Below are 10656 nucleotides of genomic sequence, written 5' to 3'. Positions count from 1 at the left end.
TATAATTTCCCTCCAAGATCATACCCCTTCTGTCCCTGCTATTTCCCTCTACTTTCGGTGTTCCGGTCACAAAAGACACGTTCCTACCCGACAGATTAAGAGCATGGCCACCCCACCTATATAGTAGTGAATCGCATACAAGACACATCACATCAGCTAATACAAAAAACCTACTTAAAAGCTACGATACCTATCACTGCCAAATTTAAAACACAGCTAATTCAGCGTCTCAATCGAACGACACAAATGAAACAACAACAGCGCTTCACAATGGATACTTGAGACGCACACCTCGTTTAAAAGTAGGTCAATCACAGCTGTGGAAATAACCCCATATCTGCTTCGAGATAAGTAATTGTCAGACCCCAGCGTCTATAAGCCAGCTGGTCTACAATACCAGGGAAATAGGGGTGACATCTCAAATTATTACATCGATAATGAAAATAGCTACCGCGAAAAAAAAGGTTCCCAAAGATCAAACACGTTTTAACCATAACATGCATATGACTATCAACCGCGCAAAATGTTAACAGTATGCTATGTCAAACCAACCTCAATATTGGAAACGCAAAGCCCGAACGAGATTGCATATTCCGACGAGGCCAACATCTGCTTGACGGTATCAAATAGCTACAACGCTTAAGGCACAATCATAAGGAAGACCTGAACCACTATACCGGACGGCGTAGGGGTGAAAACTGAAATTATTACATCCATAATAAAAACAGCTACGGCGAAAAAAAAAACAACGTGCATCATTTCCTAACCGAGTACAGACGACATGCCAATCCACATGCGATTGCGGCATACGGAACATAGAGATATAGGTGCGAACACCCAACGCACAAAGTGATTACAATACTCTGTTACTGGAGGTTACCCTCCAGTGTCACAGAGTAACAATAGTGATCTGAGTTTCGGTACATATTCATGAAGGGCTTTACACTTTACCTTCATCCCCCGAAATTTGAGTTTTGCCACTTGTTCCTGGGTCTTCGGTCTTGACCACCTATCGTAAGTCTTTTTTGCCTTTACTTCTCTGTACTAGTTACTATTTTGTTTTGTTATCTATATCGGTCATTTTCCCACAGGAACTCTGTAATGGACACTTATCTCAATGAAGAAACATATAACGTTACCAAAATTGTTTGACCGACAGTGCCCTTATAAGATTCAAGAGAAAGTCCCAAGTGTCAAACCTCTCCATGGAAAAGAGTCCAACATACTTATGGAGAAGATGGTAATCCGGTCAAAGTGAAGCGTTCACTGCACAACTAGAAATTTGAAAGGATGGCCATGGGATGACAAAAGAAGAGGTTATAACTGACATTTGCATGTCGTCTACGTTTTACTTCTCTGTCCATAAAACTGCAAAGATCATCAGAAAAAGCTCGTTTTCAAAAGATAGATTCAGCTAGAAATGGAACCGAAAATCAGGAACTTATAACCGCTGACTATCAGTTCTAAGCTATTTCATCGCAATTAAATCCATATGGGAACGTGTTGTATCCACCTTACTTCTGGATACAGCCAACCATGTCTATAGCGATACTGGAGAAATGTAGCCACTATAGACAGGTGGCCACTATAGAGAAATTGCTGATCAATTGACCACGAGCACTCTCCGTAAATGGCATCGTCCTGGACAAAAACAAAGATAAGGCAGAAACCCTTAATGACGTCTTTGTCAGAGTCACTAAGGAAGCTACGCATCCAAACTTTACAAGCAGGCTCCCTAAGTTCACTGATGAAGTACTCTCTACAATTCACGTCTCAGAGGAAGAAGTCCTGGGTGTGCTGCAAGGATTACATCCTAACAAGGCTCCAGGCCCCGATGGAATAACCAACCGACTCCTTAAGGAGGGAGCACCAGCCATCAGCGCCTCCCTTTGTCAGCTTTTCAACTTGTCACTCGCTACAGGACAAATACCAAAAGACTGGAAGCAATCAAACGTGTCGGCAATATACAAAAAGGGTGATCGGACTGATCCATCAAACTACAGACCGATCGCACTTCTGCCCACCGTAGCCAAAGTGTTGGAGAGAGTCGTTCACAACCGCCTGTACACTTATCTTACCGTCAACAATCTGTTAAACGTCAACCAGTCTGGTTTCAAAAAAGGGGATGGGACAGTCCTACAACTCCTGCGATTGGTTGACAACTGGGCCAAGTCCATTGATGACTCCAATGTCTCCTGTACGGCCGCCGTCTTTCTGGACGTCCGTAGAGCGTTCGATACTGTGTGGCACGATGGATTAACGTACAAGCTATCGCGTTACGGAGTTAGTGGACCACTCATCAGCTGGTTTAATCACTACCTCACAGGCCGCCAGCAGCGTGTGGTCATTAATGGTGCTACGTCGTCTTGGAGGTACACGTACGCGGGCGTCCCACAGGGCAGTATCCTTGGCCCGCTGTTATTCTTAGTCTACATAAACGACATCAAGGACTTACCTTGTACATCGGACATCAACAGTTTTGCTGATGACACGTCTTTGTCAAACTCGGGACCGACGGCCGAGCAGGTAGCCAGCACCACTAACTCCGACTTACAGCTTGTTTCTGACTGGTTTGATGTCTGGGGTCTAGAACTGCATCCAGGGAAGTGCAAGGTTATTTGCATCAAGTCTGCACGAAGCAGAGTTGTACTTCCTCCTATCTACATCTCAGGCCAGCTCATCGAACAGGTTCCCTTCTACTCGCATCTTGGTGTCACCTTACACCAGGCTTTGGGCTGGAACGACCACGCACAGAATACTTCCAGTAAGGCCAGAAAGGTACTTGGATACCTCTGGAGGTTGCGAGGCAAGTTGTCCAAGGAAGCACTGGAACTGGCTTACCTTACCCTTGTGCGACCTAGGCTGGAGTATGCCTCCATCCTCTTCACCAACATGAGTGTAGCCGCCTCCAAAGTACTAGAGCGCGTACAGTACCATGCAGGCCGCCTAGTTACAGGTGCAGCGCCAAGAACACCCTACTCGGACGTGCTTCAAGAGCTTGGATGGGACAGGCTCTCAACTAGGCGAGACTATCACCGTCTAGTCATCATGTACAAACTGGTTACCGGCACTGTACCACCCCACCTGCAACCACTCATCCCTCAAACAAGACAAACCCAAACCCAGCTTCGTCTGCGAAACTCTTCACACCTCCATATCCCTCGCTGCAGAACTACAACATACAGCAACAGCTTTATTCCATATACCTCCAGACTGTGGAACAACCTACCAAACCACATCACCGACTCCACCACTTTCCCACAGTTCAAAGCCCGTTGCAGAAGCCACCTCCTGTCAGGATTTTAATATTAAACCCGTATGATAGTATACTGACCTTCCACCTACTCCAATCTTTTAAGTTAGCTGACAAATGGTATAGATCAATCTGTATAGTTGCATGACACCTTTTAATCATTGATTATTTTATTGTATTATATTGTATGACTTCTTTGTATGTTCGTCCGTATTTTGTAGGTTCTGCCGCTACCAGCCCAAAGCTGCCTAGGCAGACCCTTGTAATGACATGTCTCATCGTCAATAAAGAAAGAAAGAAAGAAAGAGCAATAAGTTACACATGCTTTCAGTACCCACTAATCTTTCTCACCAAGTAACATTGTCTCGATCGTCTCGAAATTCAACTGACAAAGTCAAATCTACCGAAAATGATTGATATTGCCATGCCCAATGTGCGGAAATTCGCTGACAAAGACTTGCGGTCTAACGGTCAAGCCACGCGGACCTTCCGCTATCGTCCAAATGAACTTGTCGAGAACTCCAAATCCTCGCAAACTACGATCTTAAGCTCGGCACAGGGTGACATATGGCAGCCGTATGGTTGCAATAGGCAGTGTGTCTGTATCTATGGGACCAGAAATTGTGAGGCCGTGATTAGACAGGTGGCTGCTATAGAATATTTCTTAACGCTTAGGCCATAAGGCCACGAACTTATACCAATAATTCCAGGACATAAGGTTATAATGTAGCAGCCCTTATTTTGCGGTTGTTATAAATTTAAACAAATAGTGAAATAATCCTGTAACTAGACCGTAAAGGAAGAAAATATACAGAAAAAACAACATTCACTATTGCACTATAGCAATTGGCACTTATTTTCAACGTTTTGGTAACCGTTCAATTAACAAGATATGCTATTTGCCCATTGCCTACTTGCCCATTATCAATATTTTCTAACAGGCATTAAATAAGAAATTGTTGGCAACCTGCATATCAGGTATACAAGCTCATTGACTATTTTTCTTACAATCTCCTAACTTTTTGCTACACTTTTTTTAAAAATATACAATGTACATTAAGAAATATAGTCACCGAACACCCTTTCTCATTACTACATTATGACATCAAATCATTTTGACATACCTGCAAAGCAACAGTTCCAAAACATAAAACAACAAAATATATGTGCGGATATGTGCACCTACCATGAACATGTGGAGGCTCCCTGGATCTCTTGGTTTGTGGTATGTTCTTTGGTCTGGCTCTACTTTATACATAGAGTAGGAAGTAATATTGCTTGTGGATAGGTTAGCCAATAGCAATGAAGTATTTTGAAATCACATGCTAAAATAGTATGTTTCCATGGCAACGCCTGATTTATGATGACGCCATATCCGGTGTTGAATAGGCATATCTGGCCACGTTGGCTGCTTTCGCACAAGACGTTGTCACAAATATGCAACATATTATGACTTGTTTATGAAATATCACATGACGCTATTTCAGTCGGCTTTATCTATTATGAATTTCACATCTAAAGGGAAAGGCCCTCTCAGTTTTGTTTTTGCCGGACGTAAAACCTCTTAATTTTGTGTACATGTGCACGCATACAGTCTATCAAAGATGTACTGTACTACGAGTAAATTGGTTCGACATTTGGCTAATACTTTGAAGCATGTTTAGTGTATACTTGGCATTTTGTCCTACCTCGTTTGTAAAGGCCCGTCCACACTTGTGTTTATACTAGTATTTAAGTCCGTATGATTTTCGTATTAATATTTTTTTGGTTCAGGAATGAAGAAGGTTTTCTTCGGTTTGGTGTACAGGCTACTCCACCGAGGGTCAAAATTGTTAATACAGAACTCGTACGGACTTGGATATACGCAGAAATGTACTCTAAAACGCGGACACAAACATCAGTCAAAATCCCCTAACGTATACACAACATTTAACCCAGACGTTTTCAGTGTCACAAATTCTTACTCACCAGTATACCGCAATGGTAAATAGTACACAACTGTACGATGTAGTATGTCATGATCTATGTCTTTCCAGTGATTTATCTCATAAAGTTATTCACGTATTTGCAGCAATTCAATATTTCACAGAGACTTTATTTTGATCTTCAATATGGCAATATTGTCTGACGTTTTTGATCCACTTTATTTTGTCTTGGTATCACAAATGACGATTAACGTCAAACGTATGTGACAACATGAGATACACACGCAAGCTTTTGTTAAAGTTATCCTCCAAATTGATACAACATTTGTGTGTTATCAGTAATCTAATCTTCGGACAAAAGCAGTACATCTTTGTTGATGGTGGCAACACTTGGCCGAGTGATCTCTAACGAGACTGACAACACGGAGTGAAGTGGATTTGATGTGGCGGGTAGATTCAATGCGCTAACTTGACGGAACTTGTGGTGCCTCTTATATTTTGTCAGTCGCTGGGCTGTTAGGTTATTGACCTCTACGCCCCCGTCCCCAGTCGTTTTTTTTCTTGTTGGACAGGTGTCACAGCGATCTCACCCCCACGTGATCTCCCCCGTATTATAACGACAGATACGGCTCCCAAAATCTCATCGATTTGAGCTTTCATCACACCCCACCAACACAACAAGTATGAAACCAATCCATCCAGCCATTCTTGAGTAATCATCTACACAGACAGAGACACATAACAGAAAATATAACCTCCATTCCATGACATTTCATGGAGGTAATGAGCGCGCGGATACCATGAATATAGCGTGGTTTCGTGGTTAGCTTTCAGCACAGTTGACATAGTACATCAGATGAACGTTAGCATGTGTAACAGTGGGGTTCAAGTAGCGCCAACAACTACGCCAATCGGCTGATCAGCCCTTTTTAGCGTAGTGGTTAGCGCTGCTTTGTGATCTGCCTGCCCGGGTCCGATCCCAGGTGTCGGCATGTGTTTATTTCTATTTCTACTCCTTTCTTACGCATGCTTGTGGCACCCACTCACTTACTCAGTGTCAATACTTTTGAGTTTTGACACAAAATATAACATATCTTCATGATAGCAAACCATAACAAGTATTAGTCAATAAACACAGACGTTAGTCCGAAATATAGTCACTCTTCTAATGTTCTTCAACATGTTTTTATGCAAAATTTAATTTTGTTTTCTTCCCAGAAGAAATATTGGCCATTGATCCTGTCAATAGCCATGGAGTTCCCCATATGTAAGTAGCGTGGTCTTGCGGAAGTTCAACACGTTTTAACTCAATATCCTGAAATGGAAGTCATGATGGCAAAACATCCCAGGAGCGACGCCTTGCGGAATTTGAACACATTATATTTCAACTGCGTTTCCTGAACTTGAAGTCATGACGGCAAAGCAGTGTAGTAGTGACTCCTTGCGGAAGTTTAACAAATTACAGCTCCATATCCTGAACATTGAGTCATGATGGCAAAACAGAGTCCTGTCATGCTAAACATTGTTTGTGCCGCAGGTATGACTGTGTTTTTCTGGATTTGATATAAATTTATGACTTTGCTTTACTGAACCGGTAATTGACTGACTGGCATTTTATCTAAAAGCGTACAGTAGACATATGCCTCGTTTTGTGAAGTAAATTGTAAGTTTGGACATGTGTAGAATTGAAAATAAGCTCTGAGTATAATCGATATAGTTTCGCGTAGTTGTATCGTAGTGTGTTTACAGTAAGGGTCGTACCATTTAACCGCTCTGGGAAAGGACAGATAGAATTATTTTTGAATGAGGCGGCAAAGAAAAGGGCTAAAAGTTAAGACAAGGCAGATCCTTGAAAACGTGAAAACAGACTTCATGTTGTAGACTGCGACCAACCAACCACAAATATACTGTATATTAATGTACGGGCCCTATTGTTGATAGGGCGGGGGAAAGCTAAGGTTAGCCAAAATTGTCACCTATTATTCTACTACTGTTTTTAAAATACCTAAGGCAAACTATAACGTTACATCGTTTACACCTTCTGCAGTTTTCTACAAATGGTTCATGCGGCATCCGATGTAGAAGCTTCTGCAACTTTCACCATAAAAACAGAGACAGTGATTTTGGAAAAGAAAATCAATGATTAATTTTGTTTACACTTGTACGTCGATGGGAATTCCTCGTTTGGTCTGGGTTAAGATAAACTGTCTAGTAGTACGTACAACAATATGCATGTCTTTCTTTGAATGCAGGAAAATCTATTCTTAGAGAATCCACAAAGATGTGAAAAAGAAGAAAAATGCTTTATTTAGGGAGTAGTGGAGAGGCGAGGGGGGAGTAGTGGAGAGGGGAGGAGGTAGGAGTGGAGAGGGGAGGGGGTAGGAGTGGAGAGGGGAGGGGGTAGGAGTGGAGAGGGGGGTAGGAGTGGAGAGTGGAGGGGGTAGGAGTGGAGAGGGGAGGGGGTAGGAGTGGAGAGGGGAGGGGGTAGGAGTGGAGAGGGGAGGAGGTAGGAGTGGAGAGGGGAGGGGGTAGGAGTGGAGAGGGGAAGGGGTAGGAGTGGAGAGGGGAGGGGGTAGGAGTGGAGAGTGGAGGGGGTAGGAGTGGAGAGGGGAGGGGGTAGGAGTGGAGAGGGGAGGGGGTAGGAGTGGAGAGGGGAGGGGGTAGGAGTGGAGAGGGGAGGGGGTAGGAGTGGAGAGGGGGGAGTGGGTAGGAGTGGAAAGGGGTAGAGGGAGGGGGCAATAACCTGATCAGTTTATCAGGTAGACCAGTGATCCCCTTCGGTCAGTATTGACCACGGTAAAATGCTAATTGATATCAGCCCTACAGGTTTGGCTATAAACAGTCCTATACGAGAATGACAGTCTCTTCCACATTGGGCTGTAAGCTGACTCAGTCTGTTGCAAAGTTCTTTCTCTCTGGATCCGCTAGCTTTTCTTCGGTCATATGTATCACTCTTGATTGCTCCCTATTTTCGCTGTCTGGATAGTGTGCGTCTCTAGCCCAAATATAACCCAAAGATCCGTAAAGTCTGGTGCACGACATCAACCGCCTACACAACACGGATACTTTTCTTTGAAGCCCAAGACCCAAAAGATCACAGGGCCAACTAACAACAAAGATGTTCTCATTTTGTTCCAACAATAGGTACCTATAAACATATGTTCTGTCTGTTATGATGTTCAGTTCCAAGAAAAATAAGTTTGATTGATAGCATAACTCAAAGTGTACGTTGATAACATAAACTCACGGTGCACATCAAATACATCATAAAAGCATGTCCCAAATGTCAAATCGATATTCTGTGATGATAGCATACCGCTTGCTGCTGTATTCGTCTGAAGTTCCAGACGTCTACTAGCGGTCAAAAATAATATTTAACTTGACGTGCGACTACCAAATGAATCCTAATGAACTGTTGTAAATGTGTTATACACTCATAATTATATGCTTTACACAAAATGGAATAAAATGTACAGGATTCAATGAAGACATATCCACTGCCCCCCTCCCCCCACACACAAAAATTTTGAAATTTGCCATGAATTGTCAAAAACGTTATATTCGGCCAAAATTGCATAGTGTACCAACTATTGACGTTGGTCCCGTGGTTGAGGAGAGCCACACCTCGAGCACGTAAAAGAACCCAGCACACTTATCGAAAGGGGGTCTTTCCCGGTGTGAGTGGTTCAAAACTTCAGACCCTTGTGATCTAGCCCCACCTATTGTAAGCTCCACACAATTGAGACCCTGGCTGGGATGAGAGAGTAGTCAGCCCACCCAATAAGAACAAGACTAACTCAGATAGGCCTTGTGCGCATACGGGGGCCTACTCCTGGCTCAAGATGGCTAAATTTCAAAATAGACACAATAAACGTCGTAACAAGATTTGAAGTGACAAAACTTGGCATCACAACTTACAAGGCATTTATTCCTATATCAAAGAAGTAAGCTACTGTAAAAGTGATACTAGTTTGGTACATTGGTATCACTTACCAAGCTGGCAACTACATTCATGGCTTCCATATTTGTGGCACTTTTACAACTATCCAACAAGTTTCACTTCTGCAACTTAAGTCATGGCTACCTCCCTAGTGTCACAAGTATAATTATTAGGCTCTAACACAACATGTTTGCATATCTTGGTCTATCTGATCATGCCCGAATGGGAATTTTTTCCTGAAATCTGGTAAAAATTAATGAGCGCATTGATGTCATCCATAAAATGTACTTGCTGTGACCTAAATAGAACTTAGAAGATCCTTCAAGTTGGCACCACGATACTAACCGGCAACAACACCCACGCGTTTACTTTTCTTTGTAGCTCCTGACCCAAAATATCACACAGCAAACTGACAACAAAGATGAGCTCATTTTGTTTCAACTATAGGTACCTATAAACATATGCTGTCTGGTATGATGTTTCGCGTCTGAGAAAAACAAATTTGATTGACAGTTGATATTGAAAACATAAACTCACAGTGTACATCAGAGACATCATAAAAGTATGTCCCAAATGTCAAATCGATATGCTATGATAATAGCATACCGGTTGCTACTGTATTCGTCTGTTTTCGACGTTTACTAGCGGTCAAAAATAATTTGGTGGACAGCTTTCATGATAGCAAGACCGCTTGATGCTGTATTCGTACGGCTTTAGACATGTTCTAGCCGACCAAAACTATTAACGAACTGTATCAAATACATTAACACTCAAAATATGCTGTGCACAAAATGAGATAATGTACAGGATTCGATGAAGACATATCCATTGCACACTACAAACTGATAAAATCACATAACTAAAAGAAGAAATTAAACAAGGGATGAAAACGATGCATATATTCTGAGTGAGTGAGTGAGTGGAGCGGCGGCAGACAAAAAAATTCCTGCAAACTCACGCACGCCTGTGTTTTCGTAGCTATGAAAACATACAATACATTTTGTATGTGTGTTGTAGGACGTATAGGTCACCAAAACAACACAGGTTCCGTCCCCAGTAAAAGCATGTGTGACTAACAGAGAAGAGCCTATAGCGAAACGTAAAGTTCATATTCAAAGAGATACAATTCTGATGGACTTGGCGCTAAAGATAAAAGAAAACGTCCAGGTTGATATCACAGACATCGTGGACATAAACAAAGCAAAATATTTCTGAACATTTCTGAATCGATACGCCAACGTGTGGGTGACACGTCGCTTGTAGGTGCAGTCTCTGCTGGCGGACATCGCTCTGTTTTCGGATCCGGAAATGACGTAGCTACAACAAACTGGTTGGCATAGAAACGTGGGATGCCACTTTCAAATAACTGAATGCTGCTGGACAACGTTCATGTAACGCATACAACATCAAATGCTACTTGTCTATAATACACTGCCAGACCACAGAATATACGATATCCAAATACATGATATTAAATCACATATTGGGTGGCTATTGACAAGTCTACGGTAAATAATGCATGCTCAAAGGGGTTGACA

General features: G+C 42.4%; 2 protein-coding genes across 2 annotated transcripts in view; both read right to left on the bottom strand.

Moving 5' to 3' along the window:
* LOC118421628 overlaps positions 1-4486 on the bottom strand; it is a 21840-nt gene extending 17354 nt beyond the window's left edge. Inside the window, exon 1 of the mRNA XM_035828996.1 lies at positions 4440-4486. Within this exon, the coding sequence (XP_035684889.1) occupies positions 4440-4448 (9 nt within the window). The 5' untranslated portion in view covers positions 4449-4486. The remainder of the gene's footprint in view (positions 1-4439) is intronic.
* Positions 4487-7482: 2996 nt separating this feature from the next.
* LOC118421195 (pollen-specific leucine-rich repeat extensin-like protein 3) lies at positions 7483-10404 on the bottom strand. The gene is made up of 2 exons (XM_035828357.1): positions 10358-10404; positions 7483-7921 (listed from the first exon to the last, which is right to left on the bottom strand). The coding sequence occupies exons 1-2, from the start codon at positions 10402-10404 to the stop codon at positions 7483-7485; spliced, it is 486 nt and encodes a 161-aa protein (XP_035684250.1).
* Positions 10405-10656: the final 252 nt, after the last annotated feature.

This window comes from Branchiostoma floridae, chromosome 8, assembly GCF_000003815.2.
Source record: "Branchiostoma floridae strain S238N-H82 chromosome 8, Bfl_VNyyK, whole genome shotgun sequence".
NCBI classification, from domain to species: domain Eukaryota; kingdom Metazoa; phylum Chordata; class Leptocardii; order Amphioxiformes; family Branchiostomatidae; genus Branchiostoma; species Branchiostoma floridae.
Note: the sequence above shows the minus strand (reverse complement) of the source record. Positions and strands in the feature narration are given on the sequence as shown.